A 19,215-nucleotide genomic window follows, 5' to 3' on the forward strand; every position below is an offset into this window, starting at 1 on the left:
ATATCATAAAAGACTAGAAATTTGCCGGGAAATGAAAATAGTATCGTAATAAGTAGTAATTCGTTTTAACCGATATCGATATAACGAGACTTTACTGTAGTTTAGCAGACTTGGTTCATGGAGTTGGTGCATTGGTTATATGTTGTGGTCATTGTGTCTCAGGCATCACAAATTGTGTGTAAACAATCGAGAAAAACAGTAATTGATGCGCTACTTCAAAAGTTCAAATAGTAAAATGGTCTTAAAATTGTGATCGGGAGTGTATAAAATTGCCTTTCCTTCTTTTCAGCCATTTGACAGTCCACTTCAGTATGCTTTAAACCAACATGAAATTTCACCGCATGTCAAAATAAGTGGAGCACACAAACATTTTTGGATGTCACTTCGATGGTCTGCACTCATTTGATGGCTGCTGCCTGAAGTGAACATGCCAAGAAGAAGTTCATGTTCTGCCTAATAATCAGTGCTCTGTGAAAGGTTTGAGGGGTGTGTGCGGACCCTGCTTGACTTCTCTTTCATGTAAAAACCAGCCATGACAAAGTGCAAATACCAGTGACCCACTTTGGGCAAAGACAGCGAATGCCGCAGCGTGCTTACAGCTCACATTATCAACGCAGATACAGTGTCAGAATGCGTACTATGTGCTGTGTCATTGAACTATTTCCATCGGCATCCCTGCCCTCTGCCAGCTGTAGCTGCCCACTTTAATCCGTCAGTTAGTGTCTTGTAAAAAAATACCCCCGGCCCACCTTCTGCTTCACTTGATGCTTCATGAAGAAGAAGTCTCTTGTTGAATGTAAAGGGGTGTTCGGTAGGCAGTGGGTGGAACCTACTATCATGACTACAGCAGACTTGTATCCAATGTTTGACTTGACATAGGTCTTTTTCTTTTGGCAACTCAACTTTCAACTTTTGGGGAAAGTCGTGAGGGGTAAGTCATTTGACACAGTCCTGTTGTTTTGAGTTTAAGAAGTATACACGGTAAAGGATCCTTGTTTTAGATGTGCTGAACTTCACTGATAGTAGCCACGTATACATGGACACAAATATTCCAATTGCATTCGGTTTATTTGGTCAGACAGAAAGATATGCTTTTATTCGTCCCTCAGTGGGGAAATTTGTATAAAGAATGTAACCTTTGTATACACCTCATTCCGAAAGAAAAGTGCCAATCCGAATGAACATATAATCGGATTCACAGGGGTAGAATATTCCTTTCCCCAATCCGATTGAGGTATCTTGTACCCGCTCAAACAGAAAGCAGCTTTCAGTGTGCATTAGCGCCATCTGTGGAACAGAATCTAAACCCTTCTATACTTTATTCACAAGTCCAGTTTTTATTTAAAAATAAAATATATATCTATATAAAACATGTCCCCAGTTTAATTATAAAATATTAGCAAGATTGAATTTGATCTTTTCCTCTTTAAATTTATCCCGGGTGCGTTCTTTCAGCGCATGATCAGATATGACGTAACACTTAGCTGCAGACTTTCTTCAGTTTTAAAAATGGAGGCGAGCAATCGGCACTGGACTGCTGCGGAAATTTGGTTTTTGATCCAAACTTAATTTCAAGACTGGACGAAAGAAAAACTCAGGGAAGTCGGTATCACGTGATGTTCATGTTTACGCTTTACTGCGCATGCCCCATTGACTATTCTGTTGGATTATAGCGCCGCATGTAGACAAGAGATTGGAATATTCCTTTCCATGTATACCATTGTCTTTGGAAAAGTCATTCGGAAAGAGGAAAAACTCCTCATGTAAACGTGGCTAATGTTGTGACGGTTAGAACTCAAAGCTATCAGGCGACACGCCTCAGAAGACCAATCAGCTGCAGAGGACAGCAGGTCTTTTCTCCAAAATATTAACTCATCATAAATAATAACCAAGATATAGTCACTATTGACTACAAGGGGACCACAAGACTGCAAAACAAAAAGGCATGTTGTCAAATTGACATAATTTGTTTCAATCCTCAAAATTCCAACCTTGATATTTTCATATTGAGTGATTATTGTCGTGGGTCACATAACTTGTGGGATCAATTTATACCGCATGCGCTCTTCACCCGGCCAAAGTTCCCAAAGTTTTTGCACTGGAATTGGACCTGAAGCCATTTTATTATGAATGGGTTATGGTTGAAGTCTGCATGTAAATTCGATACCAAACAGAAGGAGGAAGTTTCACAATTATACGCCCATATATGTCTATTTTAAACATGCAGCTTTCTCCGCCCCCTCCAAACCCTTTTGCTATCTTGACATTAACCATCTCATCTGATTTCAGATCAACATTTGCAATAAAATCTGTTGTAATTATTGGATTACGTTTGACTCCAGAACTCTTTAGCCTCATTTGTCGTTGTTCACTAGAATTGGACGCTAACAAGCTAAATACGCCACATGCTTACGAAAATATATAAGAAGAAATATTTTGTTTGTTTCTCATCTCCACATGGTTCCAGTTAAATTTGACCCGCCCCACCCCCAAATGTCTCGTGTCATATCTAATGGCTTTGGCCAAGCTGGGCTGCCTCTTCGTCAACACCTTACTCATGTGTCCTGGGTGGGGCTCCCTAAACGCCATTATGATTCCTGTTCTGTGCCATTGGAGAGTTATCTTTAGCTCAATGGCATGTGGCATGGAATGGGTGCCTGTACCAGTCCCGCCCAGCTCTGGTTGTCCGTCACTCCATTTTTCTGTTTTTTATTTTTTATTTTGCATTGTTCTTAAATAATTTTGGAAATATTTTGACTATATTCCCTTTCCCCCCAACCAAATTTTCCAAAAATTACTACATTCATTTTGTTTTTCAGATTTTTTTTAATAAGGTATTTTGTTCATTAATATTTAAACTCTGTTGCTAAAATACATAATTCTTTGAATAATATTTTTCCTCATAACATTACAAGTTTATTCTCGTAAAATTGCAACTTTTTTTGTCATTAAAATAAGACTTTTTGGGGATAAAATTACCACTGTTTTTTTTACATTTCTGTTTTATTTTTCTTCTAGTAATTAGACCATTTCCATAATATTTTTTATTTATTTTCATAATGTATTTTTTTCTGTGTTGTTTTGTGTGCTCCTCATAATATTATGGCTTTAAAATTTACTTTAATATTTTGACTGTAAAACTACAAAACTACTACTACTTTGACTACTAAAATTACATCATTTTTACTCATAATATTAGGAGTATTTTCTCATAAAATTATGACTTTGTATTGTTACATTTCATCATTTGTATATGTTTCAATATTTCTACTTTACTGCTGACTTTTTTTCATTTATGCCGTCTCTTTTCTTTAGTTTTCATATGAAATGACATTTTTAGAATGTGCTGGGGGCCTCACTTTCGACACTCCTAACCCAGAGGGAGCATGAGGGGTGAAAAATTATTAATATTTATTTGTGCTCAGTGCTTACTTGCTCATCAGGTCGGTGGTGGGATGCTGCTCACATGACGTGGATTAAAAACTAGCGTTGTAAACAAGGAAGTGAGGACCTGTAGACAGATGAGATGTAGAGACACATTGGAATGGTTAGACAATTGTCCTGGACGTTTAAGGACTACTCAGGGACAAATTTAACTGTCCAAAATATACGGGGAACGTTCTGAGGATTGGACCAAGATAACAAGCATAGATTGCGACATTGCAAACTCCTGGAAAAGGAGTACCATTGAAGCTGATAGAAATTTAAGCAAAATGTATGCTACAATATATATAAATATATTCATAATCTACTTCTGCTTTAAATCAGAGGTCAGATACTGTATGCAGGGAGTGAAAATGGCAAATTTGGATGAACAAGCTTGAGTCAGGAACACACACACACCGGTTGCCAAGTTACCCCGCTGCCTTCCTAAGACTTCACTAATGGGCTGAACCATAAACAATTAGACACCAATACAAGTCGTCAACATGCTGTTTATTATTAAATATGGTGTTTTGGGTGTTTGTCTCACAAAGTTTCTTTTCCATATTCATGTATAACAGCAGCATTAAGGACACACTGATTATTTATTCATCGAGAACCCGATTTAAGGGCACAGCAAATGGGGCATTTACTACTTCTTGCTCACTCGGCTGTCATGATGATCTTTAAACACCGCACCCTCTGCATCATAAACTACTAAAAGCAGATTTAATTGTAATGAATGTAATTGTAAATGTCTTTTTAGGAATACGATGACCTCATAGTTTCTTTCTACTATGCCTCGTGTTTGACCTCAACTACGGTTGCATGTCATGCTCTCCTTGAGGCACTGGTGTCTGCATCCACGTTGCCTCCTTCACTTGTCAGCCTCAGGTTTAACCCCCCCCCCTCCCAAACCCCCCACTGCAGGTCTCAGCAAAGACCTTGTAGCTTATCCAAGCCTCATTTTGGAAGGTTCATTCACGTCCATTTAAGTCGGCTGTGACATTACAGCCCGAGACAGATTCAGTATGCTGGCATTACTGTTTGCACACACTGAAAAATATACTCTGTGTACTGTGTGAGATTACAATAGAGACCAATAGAACAAAAATAAAACAGTACAGTAGATCCTAACTTTACACGGGGGTTAGAAAAACACAAGTACAGTGTTCTGTTGTTTATCACTGGGGATAAGTTCCCAAAATAGCCTGAAGTAAGTAGCTAACTTCATTTTTTTACAATTAATATGATCATTTTCCACCCTTTGTTTTGAGTTGTGGACTATAGAGCAGCTACACACAATAACCAACACAGAAAGCTTTCTAGATCTTCCAGAATCTGGGCCTACTTCAGCTGTATTTCCTTGGATTTCCAAAACGTCCTGTTTTAATTTATTCCACGTGCCGGCACGCCCACCCTGCTGTGATTGATCCCACTCTTAAGTGCTCCCAAGGACTTCCGGACTACTGCCGAATCCCTTGTACAAACCTTTGTTTGAATTTTAATGATCAACCTACAGGTTGGACACAAGAAAATACTAAGTGACTCAAACGTATTTTACTCCTATGACCGTGCCTTTTCATTCACCATCTCGCTGTACTGTAGTGTTTTTGTATCCTTGTTAAAACATATTGCTGCAGTTCTCCTCCTTTGAAACGAAGATTAACTTTCAGTATTCAATCAATACGCCCACAACAATTTGGACTTTTGCAATAAAAGTGACTGCTGTATTTATTAGATGTGATTCAGCTCTGAACTGTCTCCTTCTCTCTTCAATTGCCATTGTTTACTACCACACAATCCAGGTTTAAGCAAAATGTATAGGTACTCACCACTAATGACCAATAATGTACAATGATTGGTGAACAAGTGGGATGGAGTCTTATAATATACAGATTTCTTTCTGGTAAACAATGCCCAATCATAAATTAAATACCTTTTTATCGAACATATTCAACAAATGGCTTGTTTTTGTTGTGAGAAACAATAGTATCATTATCGCTAATGCAATGGATTTGTATCCTCTCTCAGTCAGCGTCATGACTACGCCTGCTTTGAATCTATTATTTCTGGGCTGATAATAATTTACCATAACTACGTCTTTTGCTGAAGTTTAACTCAAGGTGACAGAATGGAGTCACGGCTAAGAAGCAGCTCAACAGCTCGACTTAGATTGAGGCGGCATCGCGTTCCTTCTCCCGCTTCATGGCTTATGGAGGCCGTATAAGAACACCATTAGCGTATTAAGTTTAGGTTCAAAGCCTTAACAAAAATATAAACACAACACAACAATATGAACACAACAACCCCACCCCTTCGCTGTCCTATTTCTCTCATATATATTGTTCACAAATCGCTTTAGTGAGCACTGATGCTGATTGCACTAGTGTGCCTTGGGCTGGCCACAATAAAAGGCCATTCCTAAATGGGGAGTTTTAATGTATTGGAGATTGGATGAATGTATAGAATCATAATAAACATGTTTTTGGTTTTAGTGAACAAAGAGGCTGGCAATAGGACCTCATCATGGCGCAAAGGATGTTCCATGAAAGTGGGCAAGATGGCAGGTCAGGTAAGACGTCAGGAATGCTAATCATCATTACTGTGATCTCAGTCTTATTGATCAATAACTGGAAGGGTTACTCATTTGAAAAATCAGCTCACCCTTTAAACTGAAATACAATAAACCGTGAATCTGAAGAGAACAAATCTCCCACTTTTGTTAGTTTCCGGTGATTTCATTGACCGGTTTGACCGAATTTTATCCACATCTGGAAATGCAGAGATGGCATTAACATTTATTTGACCCACACTGAAAATAACTCAGGCATCCATCCATGACAGATGAACATCTTCGGGGTTTGGAGACGAGGTTTCTGCATTTGTTTTCATCTTTTGCAAACAACATTCCTTATATTTAATGTTACTCTGCCCAAGTGGAGCCTTGAGGGAATGACTTAATGATGAGACTGAGGTGAATGGTGTGAACGATGCCAGTGTTATATTTGGCTCACTTTCTACTTCTAGTCTCCTTTGCTTTTTTTTTTTTTTTTAATTTGCCAGAGGGCCTTGCAGAGTTTAAAAGCTACTTTTTACTCATAGTTTCAGGCAGAATTAAATATTTAGACAGCTCACGCGAGTCAACAAAGGTCTTATTGAGGGGTGTTGAAAGTGCACAAAAAAATTAAATTGGTAGTAACATTACCAGAATAAAGTCAAAATATTACCAAAACAGTACCGTTATCAGAAAATTGTATCTTTCAAATTATTATGGAGGCAAATTTTCATTTTTGTAGCATTAAGTTGAAATATTAAATATATTAATATATGTATATTAAATATATATATTTTAAGTGGCAATATTATGAGCAACAAAGATGTTTGGAAAATAATTTGGGAAAATTTGGTTTTGGAATAAATGAAAAAAAATTAACAAGAATTAGCAAGAAGAATGTTTAAATATTTCAAAAATTATTTTTAAAAATGCACCAACGGAATTGGTAACAGCAGACATTTTCCAAGAATAAAGGGAAAAAATAATGAGGAAACATTCTCCAATTTTTTAATTGGATTTTTCTTTTAAAGCTGTAATTTTACAAGAATAAAGAAAAAATATTAAGAAAAATGTCATAATTGACTATTATGGACAGAAAATGTGTTATAGTAGTATTTCACTTATGCCACAAAGCTGAGAAATATATATATAAAATATATATAACTTCTTAGCATAGCCATAAAAAAATAATATCAACGTGGCCTTTGATTTTTCAGTATGTGGTCATCTGTGGAAAAGGTTTGGACACTCCTGTCTTACTGTAACCTATGAGCGCTTTACCTTTAAATTACCTTAACCTTTACTAATGGTCAACCATATTTGTTTTATTTTATTCACATTGTTTCCACTTTGATATTGCAGTTCTGGGAATGGTAGCAGTACAGGTGGAAAAGGACCCCAAGACAGGTGCCACTGTTGTCCGATCGGTGGCACCCGTGTCCACAGAAACCAGTGCTACCCTGGCAACGACTGTCTTTGACGACGGCAGGAAAAGCATCCATGCAGTCGCTGGGTCAGGCTGTCAACCCTCAACAGAAGAGCTCGGGCAGATTTTGAGTGCAGTGGACGGAGTTGGAATGAGAGTGATGCTAGATGAGGTCACCGTCACCCCAAATGAAGAATCTAAAATGGTTCATACGGAAGCCAACAGAATTCCCGTTGGAGGAATGCAGGGACAACACAACTCCAGAACCCCGAAGTCTGACGCTAAAGTGGAGCTCGACAACACCATGGTGCTTCGAGACGCAACAGGAAAGGAGGTGAATATGGATGATCGAAATTTGGAGGAAAATCCGGTCACTCTTGTGTTCCTGGGCTACACCAACGCCACCCAAGAAACGCAGGACATGCTAACTGCAGAGCGAGTGATTATCACTGACGACGGCGATGAACACATGCTGACACCGCAGTCAACATTACACGGTGGAACAGATCAAGAGTTGCAGGGAAAAGAAGGTGAAATGCAGCAGAACATTCCCCTCAAGGAAAAACCTCAAACAGCCCAATCCCAGGAAGAGAACCCCGATAAGGAATCATCTTCAACTGACGCTAAAGAAGGAAAATCCCAGTCGAAGCGCAAGACTTGTCAGTGTTGTTCAGTCATGTAAGAAGTTGACGTCATTTGATAATAATCGTGCTCAGCGGTCCGTCAAGAATGTATCACGCCTTTCACCCAAAGCCACGTGGGATCGGCTCCAGGTGACTCATAACAGGTGATGGAACAATGACTAAATGAAGGAAAGGGTAGATGTTCCTACCAATGAACCACTTTAAAGTGATTTGGAGCACAAATGTAAATATACACCAAAAAGCTGATGGATATTGTATCAGCTGACCTCCTTCAGTTGACAAGCATAACAAGGCTATTTTGTTTCCCAAAATACAAAAGAAACAAATGTCCAGGTTGGCTCTCAAGAGGATAAACACTATGAAGGACCGCAGCCCGTTTTAGACTTCCCACCTTTTGACTCTGTCTGGTGCTACTGGTGCTACTGGTGCTATGCTGTAAGTCAGCAAAAGGGAACAGGCAGCTTCTCAATAGCTCTCTCATGAAAACCACTTCCTCCCCCTAGAGGAGAAAGGCAAGCAATTCAACATGCACTCCTGTTTATCTCAGGATATTTTTGTGCTTCTTTTAACCCTCTAAAAATGTTTTATATGTTTTGTATGTAATCATGATAGTATATATGGGTGGGACTGGACATTTTTTTGCATGGATAAAGCATGTTTTCTGGTTATGGTTTCTTCAAATAAAAGATTCATTGATTCTTTTCAGCACTGGATGGACTATATTATTATATTATTATTATTATATGGACTATGGATTATGTTATTATTATATGGACTATAGACTATATTATTATTTTCTTCAATACAATACTCACAATCATAACAATATAATATGAGGCAGATATAAATTTATTCATTCATTCATTTTCTACCGCATATCCTCATGAGGGTCACGGGGGTGCTGGAGCCTATCCCAGCTGTCTTCATTCAAGAGGCGGGGTACACCCTGGACTGGTTGCCAGCCAATCACAGGGCACATATAGACAAACAACCACTCACATGCAGATATAAATATCAAAATATTTCAAAATATTAAGTAGATTATTCATATTCTTTTTAATAATTGCCTAAAAATTCAACTTTCTCTGTAATGCTAAGTCGTCCTAATTTTATATTTACATCAAGTCGAATATGGCGACAAGGACATTAGATCATGGTTTTACCCTGAACCATTTACTGTTACTCCTGCATACTTAAAAATGCTGATCAAAATGTTAAGAGCTTTGGAAAAACTGCATGAATCTGCAGTATTTTGCACTGTTACAGCTTAAAAATGCATAAAGTTTTGGGGAAAAAACCCATTTTGAGTAAGTAAAAGCAAACATGCATTAAAGTGAAATTCATTCATTTTCTACCGCTTATCCTCATGAGGGTCGCGGGGGTGCTGGAGCCTATCCCAGCTGTCTTCAGGCGAGAGGCGGGGTACACCCTGGACTGGTCGCCAGCCAATCACAGGGCACATATAGACAAACAACCATTCACACTCTCATTCATACCTATGGACAATTTGGAGTCGCCAATTAACCTAGCATGTTTTTGGAATGTGGGAGGAAACCGGAGTACCCGGAGAAAACCCACGCATGCACGGGGAGAACATGCAAACTCCACACAGAGATGGCCGAGGGTGGTTAAAGTGAAATAGACTGTCAAAAATGTAAGAGCGCAGCCTTTAAAAGCCTAAATCTTGGCAATAATGTGGATTCAATATCAGATATTCACACCATCATGACCTCTTGATGGAAAAGACTAAAAAGCTTTCTAATCAAAGCCTCTCTTAGCACGCATTTTAAACTTCTTTAAAAATGCTGAAGGTTATGGAACTAAAAACTGAAATGATGGACCCAATGAAATGTCCTGCAGGGTCTGGTACCGGGGACACGGACCATCCTCAGCCCATGTGAAGGTTCTTACTGGTTCCGAGTGCAGTCCATCCTTAAGAGGTTTTAAGAAGAAAAAAATATGTCCAAAGACATCCAAGTCTCCTTAAATGCCACAAAATTTGGGATTTGTACGAAAGCACCAAACATGAGACATTAAAAGGTGGAAGTTTTAGTCTGGTCTGTGTGGTCACGACTGGCTTTTTCAACAGGACAACGCTGTACTTCACAATGCCCGCCTGACGTAGGACTTTTTCCAGAAGAATAACCTCACTCTTTTTTCCGTGTTCCCCTGATCTAAATCCAACTGAGAACATTTGAGTAGATGACAAAGGTCATACACAGCAGGTTTAGTTCCATTAAAAAGCCACATATACAAATAAAGCTTAGGAAGTGATGCCCCGTTGAATAGAGGCTGGAATAAACAGGGTAAGCTGATTAATATATCCTGTTACTGGATATGTTGCTGCTAGCGCTGATAATCCTCAACTACAACGCAGCTGACATAAAGCTTGTCAATGCAGGTGTAAATATAGACTCATAGATTTAAACCTGCACCTCACTGAAAGGGATTACTTTGGTGTACTTTTATTATGTAGAACATGAAATAAACAACATGACACATGCTGTGTTATTATAGTTTTAGGACCTGATGGAGCAAGGGCTAATCGCACTTTGGTTGAATATCGGCTGATGATACTTCGATAATATGTAATCTTGTAACGCGACAACGCAGACAGTAGAGGATGTGGTTGATTGGCTTGTTCTACATCATTTCATTATATGACTAATTAAGAAATCTATGATTTTGGATTCTTATCAAGAGGCCATGTCGTGGGAAAACAGAGCTTTTAGTTACGATACAAAACACATTTTTAAAATATGTATATAAAAGATCCCTGAGTGTTTTTCAGGGATCCTTGTCCTCATGGAACCTAATGCGTCAGTATAATGATAGCCTGTGGATGAAGATGGATTCCAAGCTTGTGACAGAAAATCCAGACCTGCTGGACCACAGCTCATCAATGAAACCTGGGCAAAGGTTCATCCAAGATGAACCCAAAGCCTCTCCACCCCTGCAGTGATGGAGAACAATAATGACACTGCGGCTCATATGTTTATCCCACTACAACCTCCTCCATCCTATAGGGATCCACTATTTGCAGCAGGGAGCAAGAAAGATTGAACGAGTTGTAATTCCAGTGTGACCCCTGTAGACGAGGCAGGTGACGACACAGGGGATCAGGCTAATTACAACAGATTACACTGGCATCCTAGTGAGAGGCAGTCAATGGCACAGAGAGAGGTTGCCGAAGTGTTAGCAGATGCAGCGGAGATATCAGGGGAGTATAAAGACTCTACTCCAAATGCTGAAGACCAAAAACCCAAGGGGGGCCAGAGTCTCAAGGATCCATTTGGAGGAACAATAGAGCAAGACCAAATACACGTCCAAACAGATGATGCATTGAGTGAAGGAAAGGAAAACTGATAAAGACTCTGATTTCTGAGTCATTCATCTTCAAAGACTGCAGACAATTTTCAAAACGATGCACTTGTGGAGAAGGTAGGAGACTCAGGAAAATCAACCCGAACCCTGATGCAGAATGCGGTCAGTCGCGGACAAAGACTCAAACAAGGACCTAAAACCCGTTATTTAAGGTATAGCGATTCAGAGACTTCCTTGCTAAGGAGAGTGAAAGCTACCAATGTCTGAAAAGCATTTTGGAAAAGTAATATCACCTCAGTTACAAGAGAAACAGAATATGGAAGGAAGGGTAAAGCAGGGCGATGAATGTTGGAGAATAACATCTGACATCGAGCAAGGGGAGCAGTTACTTCAGCGTCTACAACTGGTGCAACAACGGCAAGTGGCAGATATCTCCGCTTGCAAGGACGTTGGTGGCGAGGAAGAAGACGGGGGGAAGTTTCTGGCAACAAAAGCAAGGGATCAAACATGTCCAAATGAGAAAGTAGATATGAAGTCGGACAGGATAAGGGTGACCCTATTGGAGAAAGAACGGAATGACGGGAACGGAAGTAGAGTTGCCCAAGCAAATAAGCCAACACATATGGAGCGCTTCAATATGGCCGTAACAGAGGGGGCTTATTCTGATGATGATGTCAGTTGGGTGAGTGCAGATTGGTCTCCAATTTCCAAGCCAACTTCTTGTCACCGCCTCTCTGTCACGGAGACCTCCATGGAAAGAAGAGTCCACCAAGACGCCGAAGGCAAACACAACCTGCAGAGAGTTGGGGGGGTTCTAAACTTAGCCGATGATCCTGACATATTGGAGATCCCCTTTAATACCAACATCCTGTTTGAGACAATTCCAACCAAGGTATGTCCAGGCCTGGATGATGACTGGCAGATCTCCGAACAGAAGACGCCAAAAGAGACTCCGAAGATTCAGCAAGAACCTGGAATGACTGGATTTGGAGAAATCTCAACGGAGTATATAAAAGGGGGGGCCCATCAATTAAAGGAAACCAGACTGCTGTTTGAATCGTTTCAACAGGATAACACGCAAGGTCCAACCAGGATAAGGAAACCGTTTTCTGCGTCAATGAAAGATCAGGTTAATCCCTCGGTGCTGGAGCGCACACGTAGCTTGGAGATGTTTTCCGTGAAAAGTAACCCCATTTCCAGAGCACATTCCGTCAGAATTTCTAAACCTGAAATCTCTGAGAAGGAGAAAAGTTGGGAAAACCTGCCCTCAAGGAGTCCAACCGGAGGATCGCGAGATAGGTCACGTTTATCTCCATACCCCAAGCAAGATAAAAACGCGCACCTTCAGAAAAGTTCCGAATCTCTAAGTACCGATGTAGCAACACCAGCCACCACCACAGAGGACGAGATAACACAGGAACCTTCAGTCATCAAAGAAAATCCTTTCTTCAAGTTGCGTCCATCGTTGGCTCTGCAACCAGAGGTTGAGAAGGACATCAAGGAGGCTGAAGCAAGAGAGGACGAGCTTCGCAGACAAAGACACACTTTGTACGGAGACACGCTGAAGAGTACAGAGAAGAGGAACAAGCCGCTAGTCACGTCGGCCGTCATACCAGGTGAGGCTGCACGGTGTCTGGGTACCGTATGCCGCCATTATCTGCAGGTGTTGGTTACACATAAAGTACATACATTCAATGAGTGTATGACTGTATATTATTAATTCTTGCAGCAATACAGCAGAAAATAAATGATGGGCCAAGTGAAGTAGGCTACAAATACTTTGACCATATTCATAGTCTGCACCAGGGATCACTAACTCATGGACTACTATCCGAGTCCGGACCCAGACGCCATCTCACTTTAGTTGAATAATCCTAGACTATGCTTTCACTGTAGTTCTGATTGGCCAAGTGTATACATTTCGATCAGGGATGTCCGTACTGAAAGCATGCAAGGGCTAAAGATGTAATATATATTTGATATACATTATTTAAGATATTTTGTAGTAATAAAATTACATTTTTCCTCATAATATTACAGATTTATTTTTTAAAAATCGCACCTTTTTTCCTCATTAGAGTGTGACTTCTTCTCTTTATATTTTCATTGTATTTAAATTAAAGCATTTTTTTTCAATTTTTGTTGCTGTTCATTTTTTGGTATTATTTAAACATTCTTCATGTAATTTTTTACTTTATTTTCATAATATTTTGAGTTTATTATTGTAATATTCAAGATTTTTCCACAACACAAACCCCACAATAGTACATATTTTTTAAACTCATATTTCAACTGTATTATTCCTTATAATATTACAACATAATTCTTGTAAAATGACACTTTTTTCTCGTAATATTTTTATTTCATTCTTGTGAATTGTTTCAGATTTTTTTCATCTCTGCAGGTGTATGTATGTTTTGCGGCTGTTCATTTTTTTGGGTTTATTTCAACATTCTTCATGTAATTTTTACTTTATTTTCATAATATTTTGAGTTTATTATTGTAATATTCAAGATTTTTCCACAACACAAACCCCACAATAGTACATATTTTCTTAAATTAATATTTCAACTGTATTATTCCTTATAATATTCCAACATAATTCTTGTAAAACGACACCTTTTTCTTGTAATATTTTTACTTCATTCTTGTGAATTGTTTCAGATTTTTTTCATCTCTGCAGGTGTATGTATGTTTTGCGGCTGTTCATTTTATTGGTTTTATTTAAACATTCTTCATGTAATTTTTACTTTATTTTCATAATATTTTGAGTTTATTATTGTAATATTCAAAATTTTTCCACAACACAAACCCCATAATATTACAACTTTTTTAGTAATATTTCAACTGTAATATTCCTTATAATATTACAACATAATTCTTGTAAAACGACACCTTTTTCTCTTAATATTTTTACTTCATTCTTGTGAATTGTTTCAGATGTTTTCATCTCTGCAGTTGTATGTATATATTTGTTGTAGATTGTGTCATGGGCCTTAAAAAAAACAAGAAAAAAAAAACACCCACCGGACTGCAAATTGCCCCCGTGCCACACATTGGACATCTCTGGGTTAGATCCTTGACCCCCTGTGACATAATTATTTTCCCATCCATGATATAGATAGTCCTTACTCGCTCGATTTTCATAGCAAAATGTGGCAATAATGATGGCGGTGTTATGATTTTTGTTCTAAGATGTATTATATTCTGAAAAATGTCACTTTGATGTTATTTGTTTGTTTTGTTTTTTTACACATGTTGACCTTTTTACCCCGTCTGGCGCACTGCTAAATGACCTTCTCTGCTAGCATTAAGTGTGTTATTCAGGGAACAGGATGAGCCACTAGGGTGGACCCTGTCACAAGCTGTTAGGGAATGGAAGTTGGAGCAATTGCTCCGTCAAATAGAAGGAAGCCATCAATGGAAAGCAGTGCCAGTTGGGTTTATTTGTAGGTATTGTTTACCTGCAAATACATTACTGTGGAATAAATGCAGTAATGGTGTTTAGTTCTCCGACATGGTTTCAGTGTGTGTGTCGTTAGTGCGCGTGTGCCCAGCAGGAGAGCTCAGAGACGTGACACAACAGTGCAGCCAGTCTGGGAGTGTGTTGTCCATATTTTTAGCCACTGAGGCTGCTAATGGTGTGTGGGTTGACTCAAGGTGAAAAGGGCCTTACAAGTCACATGTGACAGTAATGCTGTGCGTCTGCAACAGGGATACAATGAAGGAATACGTTGAGGGAAATGCACATAAATAGCATAACACAAAGTTGGATGGAATTGTGTATTGCAAAAGTTTGCTATACTGACCTGGCATTGATCCTGTCGGTATAGAAAGCAGACATAAAAATAGTTAAAGCTCCGGGTGGCAGTTGTTTTAATTGCAGTCAAAACCCTGGCATTGTAGAACGCAATGACGGTGGTACAAAGTGTGGAGCCGCTTGACAAAAAACATCATCAGTGAAGTATAAAAACAAACATGTAAAATGTATAGACATTTTTTACAGTGGTAGATGTATGCTGTATATGTTACCTGTATCGTCATGTATTTATAAAATATTGACTTATGGTGAATACGGTAGTTGAACCGTCCACTACCACCAACGATAGACTACTATGTGAAGAGTTTTAGCTCAAGCTACATACATGGCTAATGGCTCGAGACAAAAGTGGCATAAAGAGCGACAACAAACAAGAGACAGAGAGAGGCTGACAAAGTGTGTGATGAAGGACTTTAGAGGATGTTCAATTGTGATGTTGAAGAAGACGACTTAAGTGGTTTTAGTTTTAAGACAGAGAGAGGCTGACAAAGTGTGTGATGAAGGACTTTAGAGGCTGTTCAATTGTGATGTTGAAGAAGACGGTCTTAAGTGATTTAAGTTTTAAAACAGAGAGAGGCTGACAAAGTGTGTGATGAAGGACTTTAGAGGCTGTTCAATTGTGATGTTGAAGAAGACGACTTAAGTGATTTTAGTTTTAAAACAGAGAGAGGCTGACAAAGTGTGTGATGAAGGATTTTAGAGGCTGTTCAATTGTGATGTTGAAGAAGACGACTTAAGTGGTTTTAGTTTTAAGACAGAGAGAGGCTGACAAAGTGTGTGATGAAGGACTTTAGAGGCTGTTCAATTGTGATGTTGAAGAAGACGGTCTTAAGTGATTTTAGTTCTCATGTTCTAAGTTCTAAATATGCCATGTTACGACATGGATACCTGAAGCTATAGAAAGGTTCACTCTACAATCCGGCAATTACATAAGTTCGTGATTACATCGTAGATAGGGTTAGTTACGGTTGGGACAGTTCAGTTTGCTTCCTGTTTCACTTCTCTGTTAAAAGGTGCTGAATACAAGTCTGGGACCCTACTTTTCCTGTTTCAAAAGGGGTCATGGCAACAAGGTTCATGCCCTTAAAATATGTATCTTAAGTTCGGTTGAGTAGCTAATGGGAGTGGTCAGGTGCTTGTAAATTTTCATAACAACTTGTCCTGATAATACAATGGTTTAGTCACATAATATATTGGATTCTTAATATGTTTGTTAGTTTCATAATGCAATGATATACTGGAATTTTAGTACAATTGTTAGGTACATAATAAAATGATAGACTGACAATTGTTAGTTACATAATAAAACTGTTATACTGCTTTTTACAACAACAACAAAATACCTGGAATGAGATCTCATTATTCTATTTCTACTTTTTCTATATCTTCAGGCGCAAAGCAACCATCCCGGGGTAAACTGGAACGGGTCTGGCCACCCCCAAGCAAGAAAGAGCAGCTTAAATCTGAACAAACTCAGGTAACAACAATCCTATGTTTCATTTGTTTTGTGTATTAATTGCACATGAACTTATTGTTGTATCATGCTATAAATGTATCAGTAGTCTGGAGAGATTCATACTGTTAAAAAAAACTATACGTTTATTTGTTATCGAGACCAAATTGCAAGCAAAACAACACTGATTATGTCGTCATTTCAACAACTCTGTACTTATTACTTATTACAGATTTATTTGAATAAAATTGCAACTTTTTTTCCTCATTAGAGTATGACTTCTCTTTATATTTTGACTGTATTTAAATTAAAGCATTTTTTTCTATGTTTGCAGCCGTTCATTTTTTTTTGGTATTATTTCAACCTTCTTCATGTAATTATGACTTTATTTTCATAATATTTTGAGTTGATTATTGAAATATTTGAGATTTTTCCACAACAAAAACCCATAATATTACATATTTTTAAATTAATATTTCAACTGTATTATTTCTCCTAATATTACAACATAATTCTTGTAAAACTACACCTTTTTCTCTTAATATTTTTACTTCATTCTTGTGAATTGTTTGTGATTTTTTCATCTCTGCGGTTGTATGTATATATCTGTTGTAGATTGTGTCATGGGCCATAAAAAAAACAACATCTGCAAATTGCCCCCGTGCCACACTTTGGACATCTCTGGGTTAGATCCTTGACCCCCTGTGACATAATTATTGCAAATTATTGTAAATTGCAAGCGAAATAACACTGATTATGTCGTCATTTTAACGACTCTGTACTTGATAAGGTTACCGTAAGACTATACTGCAAAGTCAGCTGACTTTAATGGCGCCCCACTTGTTCTTGCGATACTGACTGAAATTCAAATGGTTCTTTTATTGATCCTTTCTTCTGTCAAGTCAACCATCCCATTCCAATCCCTCTTTGTCATCACTGCAGAGTGCGAGTGTGCACAGGGCGGGAAGTCAGAGGTCTGGTCTCTGGCAACGCTGGGAGTTTGGTCGCATCAACGGGCAGATGTCTGAAGAAAAGAACTGATCCTGACAGAGTCTTCACAGATATTTAAATGGTACCTACAATACTAACATCAGAGGATGAAATATGAATAAGTATTAGAAAAGCCTAGTTCCTATTCTGTAGATTTGCTTTTACTCTTGTTTAACTGGTCTTTTTTTTATTTTTCTGATTTGACAGTTTAATACTGTAATCAAGTGTTATGGATGCTATAATGCAGTGACGTGCAATGAGGTTCATAGCAAAGTCATTAATAGAACAATTCATTTTCTTTCCAAATACGTCCTAGTCCTCTGTAATATTGTTTTATAAAAAAATATTTGTAGTAGTCTTACCTTTTATGCGTCCTATAATTCTTGAGGGAAAAGTTGTGTTACTTTGTTGTAAAAGTCTGATCACCTTCCGTTGAGCTTATTATATAATCCACCATCTTGGCTTTCAAGTTCATTCATTCATTCATTCAGCAGGACATGAAAAATCATTGCATTTGACTTGTTGTTGATTCTAGCTGACCCGGATGTTTATGTATTTCAATAAAGTAACAAAAATGCTGGGATTTCCTCTCTGTAGAACAGAGGTGGGCAAATATTTAGACTCGTGGGCCACATTAAGTTAATAAAATTGTTTGGGGGGCCAGAATATATATTTAACACAGACACAATATTTTATGCTTATACTTTTCCTTTTATTTTATCTATAAAAGTGTTATACTATCAGCTGTATGTTCCAATGTCACTTTAAACATCAGACCACATCAAACTATGTAATTTAATTTTACAGTTTTGTTGTTTTTTTTTTTACTAAATAAGACATCCGACTTGCAGGTCATGTTGCCAGTTTGTATGTTAAAACTTAGAAAGCAACTGGCGGGCCGGATTCAAACACTTGGTGGGCCGCATGTGGCCCCCGGGCCGTAGTTTGCCCACCCCTGCTGTAGAATGACGGCAGCGACAAGCACTTTCTGACTCATGCACGTCCCCCTTCACAGGTCTCTGTATTGTATTTTATCATTTTAATGGCATGAAGAAGATTTGTGTAAAAGGTGCTTAGATCACGGTTTAGACAGAAGGACGTTGGAAAATCTTTCCGCAATGACCCTTGGGTGCTTGTCCTTCATTGCAGTTTGTTTTCTCTACAGTTAGTAATTAGTTCCCTCATATTGAACCATTGGTACCACCATTGGTCCAAGCCTGAATTGGATTGCAGTGCAAACTTGTATTATATATATTATATATAATATATATATTTATACACACACATACTTCCATGTTAAATTTTATTTTTAGAATGTGCTGCTGGCCACTAAAAAATAAAAATCAGCAGCCGGCCGCAAATGGCCCCTGGTAGTATTTTGCTCGTTCATGCAGTACTCTTTCCAGTCTACAGGGGGCAACAACGAGACTTCCGTGTCACTGAAACAACAGTAGAAGAAAACGGATCGCATTTATATAAATATCACTCAACTCCATCAACAACAACAACAAAAATAGACACAGGAAATTTAACTTTTAACAGCGATTGGACTAAAAAAAAAGCTAAACGGTGTTTTGA

The 19,215-nt window shown here is 38.4% G+C and overlaps 2 protein-coding genes across 2 annotated transcripts; both read left to right on the forward strand.

Moving 5' to 3' along the window:
- Nucleotides 1-779: 779 nt before the first annotated feature.
- Nucleotides 780-8,704, forward strand: LOC131103837 (uncharacterized). Its single transcript, XM_058050452.2, has 3 exons — nt 780-931; nt 5,922-5,998; nt 7,343-8,704. Exons 2-3 carry the CDS (start codon nt 5,953-5,955, stop codon nt 8,086-8,088), a joined length of 792 nt encoding a protein of 263 aa, XP_057906435.2. The 5' UTR covers nt 780-931; nt 5,922-5,952; the 3' UTR covers nt 8,089-8,704.
- Nucleotides 8,705-11,210: 2,506 nt separating this feature from the next.
- On the forward strand, nt 11,211-18,230 carry LOC131103834 (uncharacterized). The gene is made up of 3 exons (XM_058050443.2): nt 11,211-12,990; nt 16,586-16,671; nt 17,590-18,230. Exons 1-3 carry the CDS (start codon nt 11,634-11,636, stop codon nt 17,686-17,688), a joined length of 1,542 nt encoding a protein of 513 aa, XP_057906426.2. The 5' UTR covers nt 11,211-11,633; the 3' UTR covers nt 17,689-18,230.
- The last annotated feature ends 985 nt before the right edge of the window (nt 18,231-19,215 follow it).

The sequence above is a fragment of the Doryrhamphus excisus genome, linkage group LG16 (assembly GCF_037039965.1).
Source record: "Doryrhamphus excisus strain RoL-2023G ecotype Guam linkage group LG16, RoL_Dexc_Guam_v1.1, whole genome shotgun sequence".
Taxonomy (NCBI): domain Eukaryota; kingdom Metazoa; phylum Chordata; class Actinopteri; order Syngnathiformes; family Syngnathidae; genus Doryrhamphus; species Doryrhamphus excisus.

Coding starts and splice junctions, on each gene's coding strand:
- LOC131103837 (XM_058050452.2), top strand. CDS start 5,953: ATGGCGCAAAGGATGTTCCATGAAAGTGGGCAAGATGGCAGGTCAG. Junction 5,999..7,342: donor TGGGCAAGATGGCAGGTCAG/GTAAGACGTCAG, acceptor TTGATATTGCAG/TTCTGGGAATGGTAGCAGTA.
- LOC131103834 (XM_058050443.2), top strand. CDS start 11,634: ATGTCTGAAAAGCATTTTGGAAAAGTAATATCACCTCAGTTACAAGAG. Junction 12,991..16,585: donor CACGTCGGCCGTCATACCAG/GTGAGGCTGCAC, acceptor CTATATCTTCAG/GCGCAAAGCAACCATCCCGG. Junction 16,672..17,589: donor TTAAATCTGAACAAACTCAG/GTAACAACAATC, acceptor TCATCACTGCAG/AGTGCGAGTGTGCACAGGGC.